Here is a 25,940-nt window from a genome sequence, read left to right on the forward strand (position 1 = left end):
AGATGCTGGAAAAGGGCCAGTAACATCAGGAAGGATCCCACACACCCTATATATGGACTGTTTGTCCCACTCGTGTCAGAGAGGAGGCTACATTGCATCCACGCCGGGACCACCAAACTCAAAAACAGCTACCTTCCCTAAGCACTAAGGCCAAGTTCACATTGGGAGTTGAATTAAATTAGTCTTTGCAAATCACTTTATTTATTTCAATATTAACAAATAGGGAACCAGTCATATCTGTGTCTAGTCTTTGCTTGAATAGCTTAAGCAAACTAAAACCTTCATCAACATCTTGGAAATTAGACCTTCTTGGTATATTTTCATTATTCCTTTTAAATATTTGTGAATTATGACTCATCATAATTTTAGCAAGTATATTCTAAATCTTAATTATCTAATGTGAAGAAATCCGTCCTAGTCTCTCTGATTCTTTTTTCGTTGATTTTAGATCTATGCAATCCACATATTATCTGTTCTACAGAAGTAGTTTCTCTCTTCTTGTTAATCAAGGTGCTCATAATTTTGGAAATATATGTTAAATCTTCCTTAAGCATTTATTTTGTAGACAATAGCTTCAGCTAATACAGTGTCTCCAATTAACACGCCTCCTTCATCACCTCTCCAATTAATTTTCTTAGCAGCTGATTTCACTAAAAGCACACTGATAATTTGCTGCCATCTGCTTTATGACAATACCCTTGATGAAGTTATGGTTAGTGTTTTGGTCTTCCTTCTCTAGGTCTTGTCTGTTCAGCGTCCTGCAAAAACTGCACGCAATGTGTGATGATCGATCATCTATTACTTACTCAGCAAAGATTTTTTGAGCTCAAACTTTAACTTCATGGAATAGTTTTAATGCAATTTAAACTTGTGCTTAATTTCAAGTTTCTATGTTCTTTGATGACTGAGAGAAAAAAACATTCTTCTGGTTTCCGCCAGTAGGAAGAACCTCGTCTATGGTTGGCTCCTTATGTCACACTGATCTGCATAGTGACATAACCTTATTTTACATAATGGGAGTCAGAAAGTGGGCATCAAAAGCCCTCTCAAAAATGACACAGTATTCCAGTGGTCACATCAAAGTCCTGCAAAGTTATAGTCAGAATTTACTACTTTTATTTTCCAGAAAGGCTAACAAATTTTCCTTCCTAGTTATTTGCTGGAAATATTTTTGTAGCATTCTGCACTTCTCGTAGATAGATACCCTGGATTCTCTGAACCACTACATTCTATAATATGTGTATTTAAATTCATGTACTTAAATGGCATTCTGCAGCCTGATAAAAATTAGTACTGAGAACAGTTCAATACATGAACGGGCCCTTTGGTCTATAATGTCTGTGCCAGCCAATCTGCCAAATTAAACACATCCCATCTGTCTTCATATGGTTTATATCCTTCCATTCCTTGCTTTTTACATAGCTGCGATGTACCGGCCAATTGTTATTCACAGTGCCCCAACCAATGAAAGTAAACTTGACATATGCTGCCTATTCACTTGTGCTACCACTTACAGGGAACAATGGACTTGCCTCCAATATACCTCTCTATATCAGTGCTCCTAAGGATTCTGTGATTTATTATATACTTCCCTCTTGCATTTGTTCTCCCAAAGTGCACTTGTCCAAATTAACGCAAACAGGAGGAAATCTGCAGATGCTGGAATTTCAAGCAACACACATAAAAGTTGCTGGTGAACGCAGCAGGCCAGGCAGCATCTCTAGGATGAGGTACAGTCGACATTTCGGGCCAAGGCCCTGGGGTCTCGGCCCGAAACGTCGACTGTACCTCTTCCTAGAGATGCTGCCTGGCCTGCTGGGTTCACCAGCAACTTTTATATGTGTTGCTTGTCCAAATTAAGCTCAATCTGTCATTCCTCCGCCCGTATTTCCAATTAATCCATATTGTACCATATCCTTGATTATTCATTATTCATTATTCACAATTCCACCAATTTTTGTGTGAATCTGTAAGCTTACTAATCAGCTCACCTATATTTTGGTCCAAATCATTATATATATTGCCAACAATAGAATTCCCTGCACTGATCCCTGTGGAACACACTGGTTACAGACTTTTACAGATAGGTCACAACTCTTTAAACCACTCTTTTCTTTCTCCCTAGGCCTCCTGTCCCATGATCCTCTCATATCCCTTTTGCCAATCAACTGTCCAGCTCTTGGCTCCATTCCTCCCCCTCCTGTCTTCTCCTATCACTTCGGATCTCCCCCTCCCCCTCCCACTTTCAAATCTCTTACTAGTTCTTCTTTCAGTTAGTCCTGGCGAAGGGTCTTGGCCCGAAACGTCGACTGTACCTCTTCCTAGAGATGCTGCCTGGCCTGCTGAGTTCACCAGCAACTTTTATGTGTGTTGCTTGAAATTCCAGCATCTGCAGATTTCCTCATGTTTGTGTCTTTAAACCACCGCCTGCCCAATGACTCATGAAAACTAAAAGTGACCTTAAAGAGGTGTGACGATGCGTCCCCTCAGGGTGAAGACTTTGGAATACAAAACCAGTCTGATTCCCGCAAGAGGCACGGTGTAAAGACTCCGAAATGACGACTGTTCCTCTTCCTCCACAGATGTCAGCTGAACTGCTGGGTTCCTTTGAGATGCCATTGTCCATTTATGAATTCTTTCTTCAATATATTGCATCCAGATCCCTACAGATCAGTTACAAATCGCATATCAAAAATCAAAAAATGGAAATTTATTATCAAAGTACATGTGTGTCACCAAATGCAACCCTGAGATTCATTTTCTTGCAGGCACAGTATCATAGAGATTAGCACAATTCTTTACAGTACCAGCGGATCGGGTTCATTTCCCGCCACTGCCTGTAAGGAATTTGTATGTCCTCCCCACGATCATGTGGGTTTCTTCCAGGCACTCCAATTTCTTCCTAAAGGTGTACTGGTTGATAGGTTAATTGGTTATTGTAAACTGTCCCATGATTAGGCTCAGGTTAAACTGGGGGACTGCTGAGCGGCACAGCTTGAAGTGCTGGAAGTGCCTATTCTGTGTTGTAACTCAATCATTTAATAAATCAATAAATAAACAAACAATTAAATAAATAAAATCGAATAACTGTAATAGAATCAATGAAAGACCACATCCACAGTGTGCAAAAGACAGCAAACAGTGCAAATACAAAAAAAATAATATTAATAATTAACTGAGAAGTAATTTTCCCATGATGGGGGAGTCTAGTACGAGAGGGCATGACTTTTCCCATGATGGGGGAGTCTAGTACGAGAGGGCATGACTTTTCCCATGATGGGGGAGTCTCGTACGAGAGAGCATGACTTAAGGATCGAAGGGCGCCCATTCAGAACAGAAATGCGAAGAAATTTTTTTAGTCAGAGGGTGGTGAATCTATAGAATTTGTTGCCACGAGCAGCAGTGGAGGCCAAGTCATTGGGTGTACTTAAGGCAGAGATTGATAGGTATCTGAGTAGCCAGGGCATCAAAGGTTATGGTGAGAAGGTGGGGAAGTGGGACTAAATGGGAGAAAATGGATCAGCTCATGATAAAATGGCAGAGCAGACTCGATGGGCTGAATGGCCAACTTCTGCTCCTTTGCCTTAGGGTCTTATGGTCTAAATATCGAGAATATGGAATGAAGAGTCCTTGAAAGTGAGTCCATAGATTGTGGGAGCATTTCAGTGATGGGGCAAGTGAAGTTGAGTGAACTTATCCCTTTTGGTTCAAGCGTCCTGATGGCTGAGGGATAATAACTTGGTGGTGCTATGTGTAGAAACCGAGATCTGTCATTGTACTTTTAGTTTCTATGTTGTTTCACTGTAGCACAAATCTGAGCAATATAAAACAGTTTTTAGTTGCCCACTGAGGTTTGGATTGTCTCATCATATCATATGATTCTTGCTAATCCCTTATTGTATGTTATTTGGTTTGGCAGAGAGATGATGTCTTTTTGATTTGTTGTTAGCTGTTGCTTCTAGCAAAATTTAACATGCAAGGGTATTAATGCTCTTAAGTCAAAAATGTGTACTTTATATGCACATATTATCTAATTCAACATCATTATAGATTCTCCGAATGATACAGCTCAGAAGGAAGCTGTGCCAGTGCCAAAACTTCAAATGAGCTATCAATTAGCCCTGTAATAACTTAGGTAAAATAAATTTGGTTGTACCTGGTTAATGTACCGGAATGGAAATATTTCTAATTTGTAGATCACACTTAAAAAGAAATATTTGAACAAGATAATATTGATTACTTTTGAAGTACACAAAAATTTGTAGGGGAAAATAATTGTTAAATGTATGATAACCTAATCTACCTCTTCTGGAATATTGTATGGAGTATATCTTGTAAAGCATGCTCAAATTTAAAAACACAAGAAAGTCTGCAGATGCTGGAAATCTGAAGCAACGCACACAAAATGCTGGAGGAACTCAGCAGGTCAGGCAGCATCGATGGAAATGAATAGATGATGGATGTTTCGGGCCGAGACCCTTGTTCAGGACTGAGGAGGATCCACCTGGAGGATCGTTGTTTTGGTTTTACTGTGTACTGTACCAGCAGTTATGGTTGAAATGGCAATAAAAGCTACTTGGCTTGAATTGACTTGACTTGACTTGAAGGAAGAGGGAAGATGCCAGAATAAAAAGGTGGGGGGAGGGGAAGGAGGCTAGCTGGAAGGTGATAGGTGAGGCCAGGTAGGTGAGAAAGGTCAAGGGCTGGAGAAGAAGGAATCAGATCGGAGAGGAGAGTGGACCATAGGAGAAGGGGAAGGAGGAGGGGACCCAGGGTGAGGTGGTAGGCTGGTGAGAAAACATAAAAGGTCAGTGTGGGGAATAGAGGAATTGAGCTCGGGGGATATTTGTTTACCAGAAGGAGAAATCTATATTCATGCCAAGACGTTAGAGGCTACCCAGATGGAATTCAGTGTTTAATTCTCGCTTTCAAGGTTTACTGCAAAAAATGTAGATCAAAGAATTTGAAATGAAGGAACATATGTTTGACACAGAGTAATCTAAATAAACTGCATTTTATTTATATGTTTTATTCAGCTTATATTTATTTTATTTTTCAGCACCATGTGGAGGAAATCTGACTAGCTCCTCAGGATTTATCCTTTCACCAAGCTACCCACATCCCTATCCTCATGGCAAGGAGTGTGACTGGACCATCACCGTTAACAACGACTACATCATCTCTTTGACGTTCCTCAGGTAACTATTTCTCCTACTTCCAAATAGTGTACTGTATTACTGTTGAATATCCATCATCAGTTCTGCCTAGGTGCACATGGTGGATTTTGACATTCACATGCTGGGAAAGTTAACACAAGGGAAGTGATTTCAGGTCACCACAAAGCAGGGGCACTAAGCTGGTTAGACATTTTTTTCTGGCTTATTATTAATATCTAATAAATCACTGTTATGATGTGTTGAAACTGTGTAATAATAGGATTCTTGTCCAAACATATGGTATGTCAGCATTCACCTTTTAGTTTCAGGCATGAGGAATTGCCTTTTTTTCTAACACAACCTCGAACTACCATTCTTTTTCACTCTCTCAACTGAACTAGTGACATGTTTATTTTGTATTATAAGTCATGCATAATTACCTACTTACTGCCCGTTACGCCACTGGCATTTAGGGCAGCAGTGAAGGTTCTCCATCTCTGGCAGTGCTCAGGGCTTCCTTCATCACGTCACCAGCTTCCTCTTGGTTTTCACTGCTGTCAGTCATGCAAGTCTCTGGTGGAGACTCAGGAATACCGTTGCACTCAGATGTGGAAGGATTCTTTATTGCTGTTTCCATAGCAATTGCGTTTTACCGGTTAGGGTTTTTGGCCCTGAGCTGTACCCCTGAACCTGGAGGACCTGGCAAGACCACTCTGAGTCTGGCCTCTACCCTTTGACCTGTTTGGCATGGGTGACCCTACCAAGAGCCAAAGCATAAAGCCCTGAGTCCAGCCAACATAGGTCTCATGGTCATTGCGGCATGCAAGTCTCCAAACACTACAACAAGGTTGTAGTCCTCTTGGAGGAAGTTATGCATAAGTTTATGCTAACTTATAATTGATATTTTTGTAATGCAGCAGCAATCACCGATCAGGGTTCGATTCCCCCCGCTGTCTATACATTTGGACATTCTCCCATGGCCGAGTGAGTTTCCTCAGGTGATTCTGTTCTAACCCTCATCCCAAAGTTGAACGGTCAGGGTTAGTGAGTTGTGGGCATACTATGTTAGCACCGGAAGCATGCCGACACTCGTTGTCTGCCCCCAGCATATGCTCGCAAATTTGCTTTAATGTAAACAATGCATTTCACTGTATGCTTTGATGTACATCTGACAAGTCAAGCTAATCATTCTGTGCTCCTGCAAAAAGTGAATCTCATGGCATTTATGTCCCAGATTTGTCTGCCTGCGGCAATGAACTTTGAACTTTAAACTTGAAGCATTTGCCAAGAAACTATATATTCAGAGTTGAAATGTCTACTACCAGAGGGCATACATTTAGGATGAGAATGTGTAATTTCAAAGGAGATGTGAGGTGCAAGTTTTTTATACGGAGTGGTGGGTACCTGGAATGTACTGCCTGAAACGTGAGGTAGGTACTTTTAAGAGATGTTTAGCTGGGGGCATAAAAGTGACAAAAATGGTAGGTTATGGATATTCTGCAGGCAGAAGAGATTAGTTTGGTTAACCATTTCATTATTAATTTAATTAGTTCGGCACAGCATTGTGGGACAAAGTGCCTTTTCTGTGCTGTAATCTTCTGTTCTTTGTTCTATTTTAATATTATAAAAGTCAGACTCCTCGGATGCTGGAAACAGAACATAGGACATAGAACAGGAACAGACTATTCGGCCTACAATGTTGTGCCAAAGCAGCTAAAAAGCAAATCAAAACACCCAAACATTAATCCCTCCTGCCTATACCATGCCCATAAACCTTCCATCTTTGCTATGTCCATGTACCTGTCCACAGGACAATTTACAATGGCCAACTAACCTACCCAGTAGGACTTTGGACTGTGGGAGGAAACCAGAAGCCCCGGAGAAAACCCACACATTCCACAGGGAGATCGCATGGACTCCTTACAAATGACATTGGAATTGAACCAAACTCTGATGCTCCCGAGATGTAACAGCATTAAGCTAACCGTAGCATCCATTTGTCATGCTGTCTGTTGATGAATCTTATTTTCCAATCATCTCCCAGATGTTGTTCAATTGAGGTCAGGAACCAATATGTACATTCAGAAATTGCACCACTGTTTGAGTTTTTGAAGTTGTTTCTCTGACAATATGACAAATTAGAAGGATTTATGCGTAGGTTTAGATAGCAGCTTCTTGTGCATCAGTTCTCCACACAGAACCAGTTATTGTAATGTAGTGATCTTGAAAATGTGGAAATTAATCTGTACAAGGCAAGACTTGAAAGAGGGGCACAAATTTGATTGGGCATCAGTGAAAGTCATGGCGCTAGCAAACACGCAGCATGCACAAGGATTTTTAGAAGTGTGACTTTCCAATAAATTCTGCAAACAAACACCTCAACCCTATTTATGAGCTGATGCAGGCAGAATTCCAGACCACAACACACGAAGTTTGCCACACAACCAATCAGCAAAAAGACTTACTCCCTACATCGCAATTGAGTTTTCGTGATGATGACTAATCAGCTGATTGATAAGTATATAAAGGTTAAGCATTTGGAAGGCAAGTCACAATTAACAACGCACTGATGACGTCTCCTTGTATGGTGACAAAACATTTGCAAGTAAATTTCCAAGATCGGAGAACAACTCAACCCAACCATCAATTATCCGAGCTACTCATTTTCCAAATTATTTCCAAGCAATATTCAGTCCAGGTTAAATCCCATTTCCAAAGCACTGAGATTTCATATTTTATCTATTATCTAAATAAGGAGTAGGTTCAAACATCAGAGGTACAGAAGCCCTTGTGCAAGACTCACAAAAGGTTAATTTACAGGTAGAGTCTGTGGTACAGAAGGAAAATGTAATGTTAGCATTTGTTTCAAGGCAAATAGAATACAAAAGCAAGCAGATAATGCTGAACACTAGTCAGACCACACTTGGAGTGTTGCCAACAGTTTTGGGCCACATATCTCAGCAAGGATGTGTGATCATTGGAGAGAGCACAGAGGAAATTCATGAGGATGATTGCAGGAATGAAGGGGTAAACATGAGGAGCGTTTGGCAGCTTTGGGCTTTTACTCACTGGAATTTAGAGGAATATGTAGGGATCTCATTGAAACCTACCGAATGTTGAAAGGACTAGATAGGGTGGATGTGGAGAGGATGGTTTCTATGGTGGGAGTATCCAGACCTAGAAGGTAAGGCCTTGAAATTGAGGGGTGACCCTTTAGAACAGAGGAAAGGAGGATTTTTTTTTTTTAGCCAAAGAGTAGTATATCTGTGGAATGCTCTGCCATAGACTGCGGTGGAGGCCAAGTCCATTGGTATATTTAAGACAGAAGTTGATTGTTTCCTAATTGGTCAGGGCATCAAAGGATATAGCAAGAAGGCAGGTGTATGGGGTTGAGTGGGATCCGGGATCAGCCATGATGGACTGGCGGAGCAGACTCAATAGGCTGAATAGACTAATTCTGCTCTTGTAGTCTTATCTAAAATCTCATTGCATAGATTTTCTACTTATAGTATTAGTTCAGAAGTTGGTGCAGAATCTGAACCCGTGACTTTAGAGTCAGCTTTATTTATTTTATTTAGAAATAGAGTATGGAACAGGCCCTACTGGCCTAACAAGTCTCACTGCCCAGCAACGCACCTATTTATCACTAGCCTAATTACAGGAGCACAAGAGTATAAGAACATTAGACATAAGAGCCGAGTTAGGCCATTTGGCCCATCAAGTTGCTCCGCCATTGAATCGTGGCTGATGCCTTTTCTCCCCCTCCTCAACCCCATTCCCCAGCCTTTTCCCCGTAACTTTTGATGCCATGTCCAATCAAGAACCTGTCAATCTCTGCCTTAAATACACCTAACAACCTGGCCTCCACAGTTGTCTGTGGTAAAAATTCCGCAAATTCACCATCCTCTGACAAAAGAAATTTCTCAGCATCTCTGTTTTAACTGGACGCTCCTCTATCCTGAGGCTGTGCCTTCTTGTCCTAGACTCTCCCACCATGGGAAACATCCTTTTCACATCTACCCTGTCTATGCCTTTTAACATTTGAAGGGTTTCACTGAGATCCCCCTTCATTCTTCTAAATTCCTGCAAGTACAGACCCAGAGCCACCAAAAGTTTCTCATATGATAACTCTTTCATTGCTCGGAATCATCGTTGTGAACCTCCTCTGGACCGTCTCCAATGTCAGCACATCTTTTCTTAGATGAGGAGCCCAAAACTGTTCACAATACTCAAGCTGAGGCCTCATTAGTACCTTATAAAGCCTCAGTATCAATCCCTGCTCTTGTTTTCAAAACCTCTTGAAATGAATGCTAAGATTGCATTTGGCTTCCTTACCACCAACCAAGGACAATTCGCAATGACTAACTAAACTACTAACTGGTACATCTTTGGACTGAGGAAGGAAACCGGATCACCCAGAGGAAATTCATATGGTAATAGGGAGTGCACACCAACTTCTTAATGATGGCGCCACAACTGAACTCTGAACTCTGGAACGCCCTGAGCTCTAATAGCATAGCACTAACTGCTGTGGTACGGTGGCACTCTTTTCAGCCAATAGATCCAAACAGATTTCTACATGAAATTAAAAACAATTAGAGAATATTCCAAAACCACAAATCACAGTTATCACACAGTACTCCAAGAATTGTGTTTATATACCAGAGTGTCGTTTGCGGAAATTTCCAAAATTATGCAATTCTATTTGATGACGCACTGAATCAAGATGCAGTCAATTAGCAAGATAGTTTTCCACTAATTGACAATCTATTATGCATGTTTGGTTCTAACATAATTATCACCCAGATAATTACTTTATGATTGATAGCTGGAAAAACACAGTTTAGCTGTCCCAGATGAAAATTAGATTTTTTTGTTGGACGTATTGAGGTTGAAGTTCCCCATAACTTCACTGAAATTGAAGCAGGTTTTCATTATAATCATAAAATATACTTTTCACACTTTTGGATGAGTGATTTGGTGTTGTACACACTAGTTGGCAAGGCCCATAAATTGTCATTGTTACTTGATAAGCTTTGCTTCAGAAGTACCATAACTTTGTATGATTAAGTCCAAGAGATGACAACATTGGCATTAAGTACTAACAATCAGATTCTTGAATCCGAAAGATAATTAATACTTGCTTCGCAAAAGTAAACTGATGGAGTTTTCAGCCTAGTGAGTCCTTGGAAGTGACAGAATGTAGCTAGCCATGAAAACAATGGACTAAAAATTCAATGGAGGTGCTTCATTTAATCCGTTCTCAGTGGATGGTCAAAAAAATCCTCTGCAGAACCAGTGCAAAGAGTAATTATGACCTTTTCATAAGTTCTTCAGATCTTTTAACAGTTACAGTGTATAACAGCAGTAGAAGATCCCAGAGATATTTGGATTATGTGTTTCTTCCTCTGGTGTCCTCAAATGCACTCCATATTTTTTGGCAAGTAACACTGAACCCAGTTAATTTGTAGTGTTGTTATGAAGGGTTTCAACCCCTAAGCATTAGTTGTTTATTCCCCTCCATAGGTACTGGCTAACTTGCATTTTGTGAGAGATCCTCTGGATTTTCAGAACCTGCAGATTCCTTGTGCTTATACTTTGCAGAGTTGCAGTTCCATGCTATAGACTTGGCACCTTAGCGTTGCATTTTTCATGAAAGTTTGTATTTTTTAAGCACTTTCCATTAATGTCAGTTTACATTAATGTCAGTCTAGTGTTATCCTGGATTTGAGTTCATGTCCATCACCAAACGAGTTTAGAGAACTTGCTGCAACTTCTTAGGTCTGTCAGAAAATTTATCTAATCACCTCTGCTTTTAAAAAGGCAATGACTGTCATTAGCACATTCAACCTGAAAACCAGCTCTAACAAAACTATGAAGCTTGAAAGATTAAAGATGAATGTAGAACTTTGTTTTTATGCCACTAGTTCCTTTCAGATTCCATCTGTCAAAGTTACTGTTCTGTATTGTACTCTGATATTAATTATGGTGTAGATGCCATATTTCTATAGCTTCACCAACTTTTTACTTCTGTGTAACGTGAAAGCAGCTTCACGAGTTTGGTGGGTGAGACAGAAGACACCGATTATGAATAAGCATATTGATCATTTATTTGCAAACAGTAAAAGATTCAACCAGACATCCAAGTCCCCCTCCCCCCCCCCAAGTTACACAAAAAACAAAGCTAAATAATATTCAGCTAACAGCAAACAGACATTTAGCGAAGAGTGTGCGCAGGCCTTGTAAGTCTTCTTCAAGCACTGGTTGTGACATCAGTGTGAAATTGTCCCTGAGGACAAAGGGGAGAGAGAGAGAGCGAGCCTCCCGCACATGCTAATCTTATACCCCTGAGGTGCCTGAAACCAGACACTGATACCGTGGCACACAAGACAACCAATGGGAAAGACCTGCTGCATCCTTCAAATGGGCCAATCAATGATCGGCAAAATGAAAGCAGCTTTCCACTGACAAGTAAACTAACCCCTTCATTACAACACACATCAAAGTTGCTGGTGAACGCAGCAGGCCAGGCAGCATCTGTAGGAAGAGGTGCAGTCGACGTTTCAGGCCAAGACCCTTCGTCAGGACTAACTGAAGGAAGAGTGAGTAAGGGATTTGAAAGTTGGAGGGGGAGGGGGAGATCCAAAATGATAGGAGAAGACAGGAGGAGGAGGGATAGAGCCAAGAGCTGAACAGGTGATAGGCAAAAGGGATATGAGAGGATCATGGGACAGGAGGTCCGGGAAGAAAGACGGTGGGGGGGGACCCAGAGGATGGGCAAGAGGTATATTCAGAGGGAGAAAAAGGAGAGTGAGAGAAAGAATGTGTGCATAAAAATAAGTAACAGATGGGGTACGAGGGGGAGGTGGGGCCTTAGCGGAAGTTAGAGAAGTCGATGTTTATGCCATCAGGTTGGAGGCTACCCAGACGGAATATAAGGTGTTGTTCCTCCAACCTGAGTGTGGCTTCATCTTTACAGTAGAGGAGGCCGTGGATAGACATGTCAGAATGGGAATGGGATGTGGAATTAAAATGTGTGGCCACTGGGAGATCCTGTTTTCTCTGGCGGACAGAGCGTAGATGTTCAGCAAAGCGGTCTCCCAGTCTGCGTCGGGTCTCGCCGATATATAGAAGGCCACATCGGGAGCACCGGACGCAGTATATCACCCCAGTCGACTCACAGGTGAAGTGTTGCCTCACCTGGAAGGACTGTTTGGGGCCCTGAATGGTGGTAAGGGAGGAAGTGTAAGGGCATGTGTAGCACTTGTTCCACTTACACGGATAAGTACCAGGAGGGGGATCAGTGGGGAGGGATGGGGGGGACGAACCCCTTCATAATGTTCCACCAAGCACAAAATGTTGATAATTCGAAACTTCTATCATCTAGGGTTTCATTCATATGGCATCATGTGTTAAAGAAGTGCAGTTTTGTTTCTCTTTGTCTTCTTGCTATATTTTGTATTTTTAGTTCTGTAATAGCACACAGTTTCACTGAATATTCTTCTAATCTGAGTCTGTTTCAAAAACCTGAAGGCTGTTGGTATTTGTAATGGATTTATTTAATTTAGTTTTCTGAAAACGTTATGTATTTGAACCCTGAGGTCTTACTTTTTGTCTGAGCACTTTGTTTATTTTGCATTTACTTTCAGTGGCATTCTTTCTCTTCCATGATGTATAAAGTTGTATTTATTGGCCTGACAAGAAAAAGTCTGCCGATGCTGGAAATCCGAGCAACACACACAAAATGCTGGAGGAACTCAGCAGGCCAGGCAGTATCTATAGAAAAGAGTACAGTCGACATTTCGGGCCGAAATACTTGGCAGGGCTTGTTGGCCTGTTTTGCTTAACTGGGCATCTTTACAAAATTTATGCCATTCATAAAAGTTGCAAATTTAGTCTCTTATTTCTGGGTGGCATGAAATTGAAAATACTGAAATCAGTAGCCAATCCTTCTTTGCAGCTGGAATGCATTATCTGCAGCACTTTTCCTTTTAAACAAACTCAAGTGATCCAATTCCTGCATTCCTTGAAGTCATTTTCCTACATTTTGTCATGCATCAGATATCCGTACTCTTGGGATAATGCAGATATCAAATGAACGTGTACTTTCACTATCATTAGATTAGATTATTAGATTATGAGGACACGCAGTCCTCTTTTATTGTCATCTAGTAATGCATGCATTAAGAAATGGTACAATATTCCTCCGGTGTGATATCACAAAACACAGGACAGGACAAGACTAAAAAAACTAACAAAACCACATAATTATAACATATAGTTGCAACAGTTCAACAATACCATAACTTGATGAAGAACAGGCCATGGCACAGTAAAAAAGTTCAAAGTCTCTCGAATGTCCCACATCTCACACAGTTCGGGAGAAGGAAGAAAACTCTCCCTGCCGTACCAGACCACAGTCCGACTGAGTCGTCCGAAAACTTCGAGCCTCCGATCAGCCCTCCGACACCGAGTATCGAGCACCATCTCTGCCGAACGCTTCGACCTCAGTCTTGGTCACCAGCAGCAGGCAAAGCCGGGGATTTTTAGGCCTTCCCTCCGGAAGATTCTCGATCACACAGTAACAGCAGCAGCAAACCGGGCATTTCAGAAATTTCTCCAGATGTTCCTCTGTGCTTTCACGTCTGTCTCCATCAAATCAGAATTGCCCACGACCCCTATTTAACGGATACGATATCATTTTCACTGCAGAGCTGTGCGCGTGTGGCGCGCTGCTATCTTCTCCTCCCGCCATATGTGCCGCGTTGTGTGACTTAGGTGATCATGGAACATAGAACATAGAATAGTACAGCACAGTACAGGCTCTTCAGTCCACAATGTTGTGCCGACCCTCAAACCCTGCCTCCCATATAAGCCCCCACCTTAAATTCCTCCATATACCTGTCTAGTAGTCTCTTAAACTTCACTAGTGTATCTGCCTCCACCACTGACTCAGGCAGTGCATTCCACGCACCAACCACTCTCTGAGTAAAACACCCTCCTCTACTATCCCCCTTGAACTTCCCACCCTTTACCTTAAAGCCATGTCCTCTTGTATGGAGCAGTGGTGCCCTGGGAAGAGGCACTGGCTATCCACTCTATCTATTCCTCTTATTATCTTGTAAACCTCTATCATGTCTCCTGTCATCCTCCTTCTCTCCAAAGAGTAAAGCCCTAGCTCCCCTAATCTCTGATCATAATGCATACTCTCTAAACCAGGCAGCATCCTGGTAAATCTCCTCTGTACCCTTTCCAATGCTTCCACATCCTTCCTATAGTGAGGCGACCAGAACTGGACACAGTACTCCAAGTGTGCCCTAACCAGAGTTTTACAGAGCTGCATCATTACATCGTGTCTCTTAAACTCTATTCCTCCACTTATGAAAGCTAACACCCCATAAGATTTCTTAACTACCCTATCCACCTGTGAGGCAACTTTCAGGGATCTGTGGACATGTACCCCCAGATCCCTCTGCTCCTCCACACTACCAAGTATCCTGCCATTTATTTTGTGCTCTGCCTTGGAGTTTGTCCTTCCAAAGTGTATCATCTCACACTTCTCCGGGTTGAACTCTATCTGCCACTTCTCAGCCCACTTCTGCATCCTATCAATGTCTCTCTGCAATCTTTGACAATCCTCTACACTATCTACAACACCACCAACCTTTGTGTCGTCTGCAAACTTGCCAACCCACCCTTCTACCCCAACATCCAGGTCGTTAATAAAAATCATGAAAAGTAGAGGTCCCAGAACAGATCCTTGTGGGACACCACTAGTCACAATCCTCCAATCTGAATGTACTCCCTCCACCACCACCCTCTGCCTTCTGCAGGCAAGCCAATTCTGAATCCACCTGGCCAAACTTCCCTGGATCCTATGCATTCTGACTTTCTGAGTAAGCCTACTGTGTGGAACCTTGTCAAATGCCTTACTAAAATCCATATAGATCACATCAACTGCACTACCCTCATCTATATGGCTGGTCACTTCCTCAAAGAACTCTATCAGGCTTGTTAGACATGATCTGCCCTTCACAAAGCAGTGCTGACTGTCCCTGATCAGAACATGATTCTCTAAATGCCCATAAATCCTGTCTCTAAGAATCTTTTCCAACAGCTTTCCCACAACAGACGTAAGGCTCATTGGTCTATAATTACCTGGACTATCCCTACTACCTTTTTTGAATAAGGGGACAACATTCACCTCCCTCTAATCCTCCGGTACCATTCCCGTGGACAATGAGGACATAAAGATCCTATCCAGAGGCTCAGCAATCTCTTCCCTCGCCTCGTGGAGCAGCCTGGGGAATATTCCGTCAGGCCCCGTGGACTTATCCGTCCTACTGTATTTTAACAACTCCAGCACCTCCTCTCCCTTAATATCAACATGCTCGAGAACATCAACCTCACTCATATTGTCCTCACCATCATCAAGTTCCCTCTCATTGGTGAATACCGAAGAGAAGTATTCATTGAGGACCTCGCTCACTTCCACGGCCTCCAGGCACATCTTCCCATCTTTATCTTTAATCGGTCCTGCCTTCACTCCTGTCATCCTTTTTTTCTTCACATAATTGAAGTATGCCTTGGGGTTTTCCTTTACCCTACTCGCCAAGGCCTTCTCATGCCCCCTTCTTGCTCTTCTCAGCCCCTTCTTAAACTCCTTTCTTGCTTCCCTATATTCCTCAATAGACCCATCTGATCCTTGCTTCCTAAACCTCATGTATGCTGCCTTCTTCCACCTGACTAGATTTTTCACCTCACTTGTCACCCAATGTTGCTTCACCCTACCATTCTTTATCTTCTGCACCGGGACAAATTTATCCCTAACATCCTGCAAGAGATCTCTAAACATTGACCACATGTCCATAGTACATTTCCCTGCAAAAACATCATCCCAATTCACACCCGCAAGTTCTAGCCTTATAGCCTCATAATTTGCCCTTCCCCAATTAAAAAACTTCCTGTCCTCTCTGATTCTATCCTTTTCCATGATAATGCTGAAGGCCAGGGAGCGTTGGTCACTGTCCCCCAGATGCTCACCCACTGAGAGATCTGTGGCCTGATCCGGTTCATTACCTAGTACTAGATCTAGAATGGCATTCCCCCTGGTCGGCCTGTCCACATACCGTGACAGGAATCCATCCTGGACACACTTAACAAACTCTGCCCCATCTAAACCCTTGGAACTAATCAGGTGCCAATCAATATTAGGGAAGTTAAATAATGATGACCATGATTTTCCCTAGCAAATTTTTCTACACAATTGGTTTGCCATTGCTTTTTTTTTTGGGCAGCACCTTTACAACACGGGTGACCCCAGTCATTATCAGTACACTTCAGAGATTGCCTGGCATCAGTGGTCGCGTAACCAGGACTGGTGATATGCACCAGCTACTCATTCAGCCACCCACCACCTGCTGCCATGGCTTTACGCGGGGCTAAGCAGGTGTTACACCTTGCCAAAGTGAAACCCGCAGGCTAGCGGAGAGAAGTAGCACCTTACACCTCCTATGGTAGAGACTTAGCTCCAATAGTACACTTGATGTGTACTATTGTATTTCATTCTTCTATTCAATTGTTAACAAGTTTTAAAAATCCCCAACTAATTTTCAAGCGTTTCAAGGTACTTTTCCAGTACACAAGTGTAAAAGCATGCAAAATAATTGTCACTCTGGATGTGATGCAGCACAAAAAAATACAATATGATAAAGAACAATAATAAATAAAATAATAATAAATATAAATACATAAGCTACCTTATGTACATAGTTTGATAGCATGCCCATAAAGTGACACTAGGCACATTGGTGTCCCTACATAATGTGACTGTACATAAATTGCTGGAGGGATGGGTTAGTGAGTGGAGGTGTTCATCAGCCTTACTGCTTGGGGAAAGTAATTGGGTTTGAGTCTGGTAGTCCTGGCATGGATGGTACACAGCTTCCTTTCTGGTGGGATTGGGATAAAGTCCAGGAGTAGCTTGAGTGGTATCCTTCATGAAATTTCTGGCCTTTTTCTAGCATCTTTCTGTATATATGTTCTTGATGGTGGGCAGGCTGTTGCTGTTGATGCAATGGGTCGTCATGACTATCTGTTGTGGAGTGTTCTGTCTGTCGCAGTGCGGTTTCTGGACAATGCAGTAATGCAGCATGTTCGGATGCTTTCCAAGGTGCATTTGTACAAGGTCATGAATACTGATGTACATAGTCCAGCTCTTTTCCGCCTCTTTAGAATGTAGAGGCACTGGTGAGCTATGATCATGTAGAAAGTGTTCTGGGAACATGAGAGGTTGTGCGAGATGAGCACTCCAATGAGCTTGAAACTGTTCACAGTTTGCATTACTGTGTTGCTGATGTAAAGAGGGGTGTGAGAGGTGCAAGTTCTCATGAAGTCGTTAGCCATCTCCTTTGTCTTGTGGACATTGAAGAGGAGGTCCTGAGCTCTTCCACGTCCTCTCTGTAAGCCGTCTCATCTTTGTTGGTGATGATTCCCCACCACTGTCGTCTCATTGGCAAGCTTGACATTGTGATTGTTTGGGTGTTTGACTATGCAGTCTTGCGTGAGCAGAGTGTACAGCAATGGGCTCAGCACACAGTCCTGGGAGTCACACATGTTGAGGATGATGAAGAGGGAGGAGCAGTTGTGCATCCTGTTGGTTAGGAAGTCCAACATCTTTGACTTTGACGTTGACCTTTCCATTTTGGCGTCCCTTGATTTATCCAAGTATTTTTAAATGCCTTCTAGTTACATTTTTAATAATGGATTTTCAGAATTATTATCACAATTTTGTTTTGGCAGTGAAGATTTTTTTTTTCTTTTGTACATCAATAATTACCTTTGCTTTTATCAGCAAGCTTCAGCAGCTGTTTGTAGGCTAGATTTTGTACCATTAGCCAACTGTGCTTCTGGCTTGGCTTCCTCTGCAGGGACCCTGTTTAACTGAAGAGGAGAGGTTGTCCACAGAAAGTGATTCCAGCTGTCCCATCTGACAGCAGGGTGCATCTGTACTTCAGCGACTGTACGTTCCCAATAATGGAGATTTGTGCAATATATTATTTTGTCTTTTTAATTGAAACTCAGAGCAAAACAAAACTAATGAAGACATCAAATCACATCATCAATTATACATCATGCTATTTAAAAAGAAAGCATTTTTTTGCAAGGCAATTCAGGAAGATGTTGTTTAATCCTTCATGGAAGGAAGTGAATAAAACATTCAGAAAATCCAGAACTGGCTGATCATTCTCCTTCTAAAAGGATCAGCAAATTACAGTCAGGGAAAATAGGGTGCTTCTCTGGCTTAATTTTCCTGTCCACTACTTGATGACCTGACCCTAGATCAAGTTTAAAGTTCCTAAATTTGCCCAGCAATTTCAGCAGATAATCCCTGATTAATCTAGTTCTGTTCCATACTAAAACATTTCCTTTCTAACGTTCCAAAATGGTCAAAGTTCAAAGTAAATTTTACTATTAGAGTACATGTATACCGCCTTGATAATCTTTTCCCTACAGGCATACTCAGTAAATCTATAGAATAGTAACTATAGCAAGATTCCATGAAAGATCAGCTGGAGTACAGAAGACAACAAACTTGAATACAAGTATAAATAAGCAGCAATAAGCAATGAGAATATGAAATAACAAGATAAAGAGAGCTTAGAGTGAGATCATTGGATGTGAGAAAGAGTGAGTGCAGTTATCCCCTTTTGTTCAAGAGCCTGATGGTTGTAGGGTAGTAATTGTTCTTTGACCTGGTGTGCGATTCCTTGTTCTACATTATCACAATTCATATGACCAGAAGACAATAAGATATTGGAGCACATGTAGGCCATTTGGCCCATTGAGTCTTCGCCGACATTTCATTATTATTGATCCATTTCTCTTTCAGTTGACAAAAGTTCTGTGGAATTTATACACCAGCATTTTTACAAACCAGCATCAGTGAGAGATGGCAACCATATCCATTGTCGGTGACTACAACTTCCCTTTCTGTATAAGCAATCAGAAAATATGAAGAGAATGTTTTCTATTTCAGTGTTCTTTGTGTTGCCTCATAGATTGATGTGTGTGAGGTAATTATCCTGAATAGCTCCTGATAGTCCCGTGATAGAATTCTGGTTCAAGATTAAGAGGAATAGCGTAATTATTGAAGCAAGATAAAGATTGAATCGTTAGTTTACAAAAAATAGCACAGAAATGTACTATTCATTCTAATAGTTCTTGCTTATGAAGCACAGAAACTTTATTGCACAGCATATCATTTCCCCCTTCAAAGTATATTTTTTGATTTGTTTGACCTTCTGGTACTATCTAAAATACTTAAGAAATTCTGCAGATGCTGGAAATCTTGAGCAACACACACACAAAATGCTGGAAGAACTCAGTAAGTCAGGAAGCATCTATGGAGGGGGAACGAAACAGTCGACATTGTCAGCCAAGACCTGATGAAGGTCCTTGGCCCGAAATGTCAACGGTTCATTCACAATCCAAATATGTCTGTGCTATTAATAACAGTAAAATCCACACATAGTCAACAGAGCAGTGGAAATAATAGATGATATCATTCTGATATCTGCCAGAATTCTATTCTGCCTGTGTCAACTTTAACTTCAGCAGACAGACTGGTGAAAATTTGAATTAGGAGTGGAAATTGGCCACATGGCCCCTCTGGATGTCATAGTCATAGTCATAGTCATAATTTATTGATCCCGGGGGAAATTGGTTTTCATTACAGTTGCACCATAAATAATAAATAGTAATAGAAATAGTAATAGTAATATTATTATTAGTAAATAGTAAATAGTAATAGTCATAGAAATAATAAATAGTAATATGTAAATTATGCCAGTAAATTATGAAATATGTCCAAGACCAGCCTATTGGCTCAGGGTGTCTGACCCTCCAAGGGAGGAGTTGTAAAGTTTGATGGCCACAGGCAGGAATGACTTCCTATGACGCTCTGTGCTGCATCTCGGAGGAATGAGTCTCTGGCTGAATGTACTCCTGAATGGCTTGCTATTTAACAGAATTGTAGATAATCTGCCTGAAATCTCAATTCGGTATTTAATCTACACTTGGTAATCATTCACTCACTCTTCCCCACCCCTTTATTAAGTAAATATCTCTGCCTTAAAAATATTTAAAGACTCTGTTTCCAATTGCTCTTTGGAAAAGATTTCGGAAGACCTATGACCCTCAGAAAGAGAGAGAAAAGCATCATAACTGCGTCTAGAGCAGGGTTTCCCAACTGGGGTTCAGCAAGAGCTTGGTAGGGGTTCCTCGAGGGATTGTGATTTAAAACAAACATCACCTTTTGAATTTCGCGCAACATACAACGCTAATGTTCGCAGTGATGGACAGTGACCGAGCAGCGCTGTTAGCAATCTCATTAGAGGTCTCTCAGCCCAGTAGGGCTGTGTTTGCTTGGTTGAGTCCATCCTCAGTTTTTGACACAAGATAGGGGAGGCCGTTGATAATTGGTAAGCACTGTATTGCATAGAGGGGAGGACGTAAGGCTGATGAGGAACGTGAAGTATGTTTTCCAAGCATTGAATGGACTCACCCAACTTGGGCTGTGATATCAGCCTTTCCCTCCCAAATGACCTCTCCCAACTTCCCCTTATGCGCTGCTGACTGATTTATGGGAACAAACTTTTCCAGTCTTGTAGAAAATTGGAGGGAAAAATTATGTTGCAAAAGGAAATCCTGAAATGCTTCCACTGCCGCTTTGGCTTGAGAGTGAGGAAGGATATCAGAAAGTCTCGAGTCTTGTTGAAAGCCACCTGGAAGAACTGCAGATCAAAATTGAACAGTATTTTTCCACCCTTTCAAGACTGGTTGAAGAATCCTTTCTCTGAATCTTCTGCTCGGTCTGAGAAATTGACTTTCAGAGAAGAGGAAGAACTTTGTGAGCTGCAGTCTGATTGTGATGACCTGTCCCTGGCCAAGTTCGGATTTCTGTTAAAGAAGGGTATCTTGCCATTCATAGGAAAACAATGAACATGTTGCCTCAGTTTTCAACTTCTTACATGTGTGAGCAAGCTTTTCCTTGTTTAGCAAGTACAAAGAGCAAGGATAGAAATCATGTCATTGCAGTAGAAGGTGAAATCCTTGTGTGCTAATCTCAATTTTGACCCAGGATTGGGTATTTGTTCATCAAAATCAAGCACAGATTTTACATTCTAGGCCTATATTTGAGCTTGATCATGTCACTTAGTAAGAAAATGTTTTTTGAAAGTCTTACATAAAATTATGTCTTAAGCTATATTTTTATTCATATTGTTTTGGCTTATGGTTTTTAGTAACTTTACTATTCAACATTGTCAATAAATTTGCATGTTGAAAATAGCAATAATTAACATCAATTTAAAACCTTTACTTAAATTAAATCTACCGAGTTTACCTTGAAACAATTCAATCTCGTTTTGATTTAAGCCAGTTAGTTAATAGAAGTTTATTATGTTTACCTTATGAGTCTTTAAAATTTATGAAAGGGAAAGAAAGAGATTAATTTCAAGAAAGGTAATCTAAGCTTAACTACCTGTTTTTTTCAAGGAAGTCTGGCTAAAGATTCATTCTCTACTCATCGACAATTATTTTTGGATTTTTGAATCTACAACTCACTGAGCACACTGTCGTACCATGAGCTGTAGATATAATGATTTTTACACAGGGGTTCCCTGAGACCTGAAAGTTATTTCGAGGGTTTCTCCAAGGCAAAATGGTTGAGGAAAGCTGATCTAGGGCATAGTGTATTACAGCATACTGCAGGCTCTTCAACCATCTCCAAAATCAATCTAACCCTTCCCTCCCACACAGCCCTCCATTTTTCCATCATCCATGTACCTATCCAAGAGTATCTTAAATGTCCCTAAGGTTCTTCAAGGGTTTCTCTTCCTTTCCAGTCCTGATGAAGGGTCTCAACCCATAAAATTGACCGTTTACTCTTTTCCATAAATACTGCCTGGCCAGCTAAGTTCTTCCAGCATTTTGCTGTGTTGCTCTCAAAGGAGTATCTTAAATTTCCAGTGAGGCTGGGTGACAATAGACAATAGGTGCAGGAGTAGGCCATCCGGCCCTTCGAACCAGCACCGCCATTCACTGTGATCGTGGCTGATCATCCACTATCAATATCCAGTTCCTGCCCTATCCCTATAACCTTTGATTCCGCTATTTTTAAGAGCTCTATCCATCTCTTTTTTTTTGAAAGCATCCAGAGACTTGGCCTCCCCAGCCTTCTGGGCAGAGCATTCCATATATCCACCACTCTCTGGGTGAAAAAGTTTTTCCTCAACTCCGTTCTAAATGGCCTACCCCTAATTCTTAAACTGTGGCCTCTGGTTCTGGAGTCACCCATCAGCGGGAACATGCTTCCTGCCTGCAGCGTGTCCAATCCCTTAATAATCTTATATGTTTCAATAAGATCCTCTCTCAGCCTTCTAAATTCCAGAGTATGCAAGCCCAGTCGCTCCAATCTTTCGACATATGACAGTCCCGCCATCCCGGGAATTAACCTTGTGAACCGACGCTGCACTCCCTCAATAGCAAGAATGTCCTTCCTCAAATTTGGAGACCAAAACTGCACACAGTACTCCAGGTGTGGTCTCACCAGGGCCCTGTAGAGCTGCCGAAGGACCTCTTTGCTCTTATACTCAATTCCCTTTGTGGGACTACAATCAGAGGTAATGGGCTAAGGGTGAAAGGTGAAAAGAGGAACCTGAAGGGAAATTTCTTCACTCAGAAGGTCGTGAGAGCTTCCAGCACGTGGTGAATGTGAGCTCAATTTCAATGTTTATGCAACGTTTTGGATAGGTACATGGATAGTAGGGGTAGGGAGGGCTATGGTACCGGTGCAGGATGGTGGGAGTAGACAGTTTAAATGGCTTCGGCATGGACTTGATGGGCCAAATGGCCTGTTTCTGCATTGTACTTTTCTATGACTCCTTGACTCTAATATATCTGATTCTACCACCACCCGAATAGCTCATTCCATGACCCTTCCACGATCTCTGTCAAAGAAACCTACCTATGACAGCCCCCTATACTTTCCTCCAAGCATCTTAAAATTATGCTCCCTTGTGTTAGTCATTTCCACCCTGGGAAAAAACATCTTTGCCTGCTCACTCTATCTATGTCTCCTATCATCATTAATACCGCTATTAAGTTACCTTTAATTGAAATAAGTTGTTAGAAGTTGAGGTCCCAGAAGCAACCTATGTAGCTTAACCCTCATATCTTGCCAACCAGAAAAAGACACATTTATACATAGAGAGTTTTAAAAATTGGGATCACAGGTCAAGCTCTCTGTGATGTTGAGTGCAAGTACACTAATGATGGAAAAATGTGAGAAGTGCTGGCCTGAACTTTTCCCAGATACTCAATGTGAATGAAATCTCAGAAAAAAATGGCTTTCACCCATTTCAAGTGTTTTCTTTGTATATTTCTATTCATTACTGACACCATGGATGCCTTCCCATCCTTTAAGAGTAATTTCAGTTTTCAACTCAGGTTCCATACCTGGACTTGATCTGTTCTATTTTTTTTTATTTCACTGGACTTGAGTAAGTAAATTGAAGTGAACATCTGCAAGATGAACGTCCACTTGTGACTGATTGATTTTTGTTGCTGTTCCACATTGGCCTCAGCGAATCTGATCAGTCCTCTTGCAAATTCTCTTATTCTATTCTTCGTGCATTAGAATTTGATTTAGCAGGAAAAACAACATGATTTTTTTACCACTCTGAGCCCTTTTCATTTTTAAAAAATAAAATTGTTGATCTTCTGTGACAATTCTAAGAACAAAGAAAGAAATATATTTTCTTCTAACTTTTGATTTATTAGTTTACAGTTAAGCCTTTTAAGACCATAAGACAGGGGCAAAATTAGGCTATTTGGCCAATTGAGTCTGCTCAACCATTCCATTTTGACTGATGTATTTTCCTTCTCAACCCCATTCTCCTGCCTTCTTCCCATAACCTTTGATGCCCCTACTAATCAAGAACCAGTCAACCTCCATTTTAAATATACCTTCTGAATCTGCCTCCACAGCCGATAGTGGCAATGAATTCCACAGATTCATCACACTCTAGCTAAAGAAATTCCCCTTCATCTCTGTTCTAAAGGGCTATCCTTGTATTCTGAGGCTGTGTCCTCTAATCCGAGATTTCCCCCACTATAGGAAACATTCTCCCCACATCCACTCTATCCAGGTTTTCTCATATTCAATAGGTTTCAATGAGACTCCTCCCTGCTTCTAAACTTCATCAGGTGCAAACTTCATCAGAGCCAACAAATGCTCCTCATGCATTAACCCTTTCACTAACCCTTTCATCACTGGCTCATCCTTCAGATACATTTTCACAACAGTCTAGCAGTTTCGTAAACACAAAATACTCTGCAGATGCTGGGGACAGAGAAACACTCACAACACGCTGGAGCAACTCAGCAGGTCAGGCAGCAACAGTGGAAAAGCTGACTGATTGTTTCCACGGATGCTGTCCGACCTGCTGAGTTCCTCCAGCGTGCTGTGAGACTAGCAGTTTCATTGTCACCATTAATGAGTCCACTCTTGAATTTCATTCAAGGTTATTTCGTAAACTGAACTCAAGTTTCCCAGGTGCTAAGGTGGGTGTTCAACTCAGTTTAAGCATTGTAAGTCCAAGTCTGTATTATTAATCTTCTTTCTACACCACTGTTTTGATTTCATATCGTTCCTTGATTAGATTTGCCATGCTCAATTATTTAAAACAGTTGATTTTCTGGAAGTGTTTTTAAATATTTTGTTCAGGTACTGAACTGATTTTTTTGTGTTTGGGAAGCATGTGTTTTGTTCAGATGTGTTACTCCATTTTAGAATTTCTTTATGGCAATTGTCCTCACCAGAACCAATTTGATTTTGTGGTGGGAAAGAGAACCTAGAGATTCATTGGACCTGTCACCACCCACCCCACCAACCTGAGATCTTACTTGTTCGCTAGCAGGGAGGGCTTCTATTTCAGATTGCTGTGGCATTTTACATGAATGAGAGAATACTTTCGATTTAGTTCTTGTTGGGATTGATGCCACGGGTTAAAACTACATGTTGTGTGACAAAATTGCTGTTAAATTGGCAATCTCGTGGAAGAAAGGAAACGTACACATTTAAGTTAAAATTCTGAGACAGAAACATCCTTCTTCTGCAGCCAACAGTGTTACTCCTGTTGTTGTGTGTTGGTGCTGAGTTCATTATGTAAAGAAAATCTCATTCGGCCAGACAAGTCCCTCAACTTGACAACCACAAGAAGGCAGCTCTTTTACCGAGCAGCATACTTTAAATTTGATTCTCAGGATTTGACAATTACTGCCTGGTTCTACAGTGCACAGAGCTGGAAGTCCTAGTTAGAGCGAATGTGGAAAAGGTGTTTCCTATAGTGGTCCTATTCTTGGACCGGAGAGCACAGCCTCAGAATAGATCCCTTTTGAACAGAGATGAGCAGGAACTCCTTTCTTCAGAGGGTGGTAAACCTGTGGAATTCATTGCCATAGACAACTGTGGAGGCCAAGTTAAAGCAGAAGTTCATAGGTTCTTGATTAGTATGGTCACAGGGAGAAGACAGGAGAATGGGGTCGAGATGGATAATAAATCAGCCATGTTAGAATAGTGGAGCAGACTCTATGGAAAGAATAGCCTAATTCTGGTCCTAAATCTTCTGGCTTCTGTAACCTTGCAATATTCCAGCCAAGTACTAAGTTATTTACACATTATTTTTGCACTGTAAAAAATTATCTCATTTCTTTGGTGCC

The 25,940-nt window shown here is 41.4% G+C and overlaps 1 protein-coding gene across 1 annotated transcript in view; it reads left to right on the forward strand.

The window, feature by feature from the left end:
- csmd3b (CUB and Sushi multiple domains 3b) overlaps positions 1-25,940 on the forward strand; it is a 2,134,893-nt gene that overhangs the window by 1,754,582 nt on the left and 354,371 nt on the right. The window contains exon 28 of the mRNA XM_072277417.1: positions 5,060-5,198. Within this exon, the coding sequence (XP_072133518.1) occupies positions 5,060-5,198 (139 nt within the window). The remainder of the gene's footprint in view (positions 1-5,059; positions 5,199-25,940) is intronic.

This window comes from Mobula birostris, chromosome 1, assembly GCF_030028105.1.
Source record: "Mobula birostris isolate sMobBir1 chromosome 1, sMobBir1.hap1, whole genome shotgun sequence".
Lineage (NCBI taxonomy): Eukaryota > Metazoa > Chordata > Chondrichthyes > Myliobatiformes > Myliobatidae > Mobula > Mobula birostris.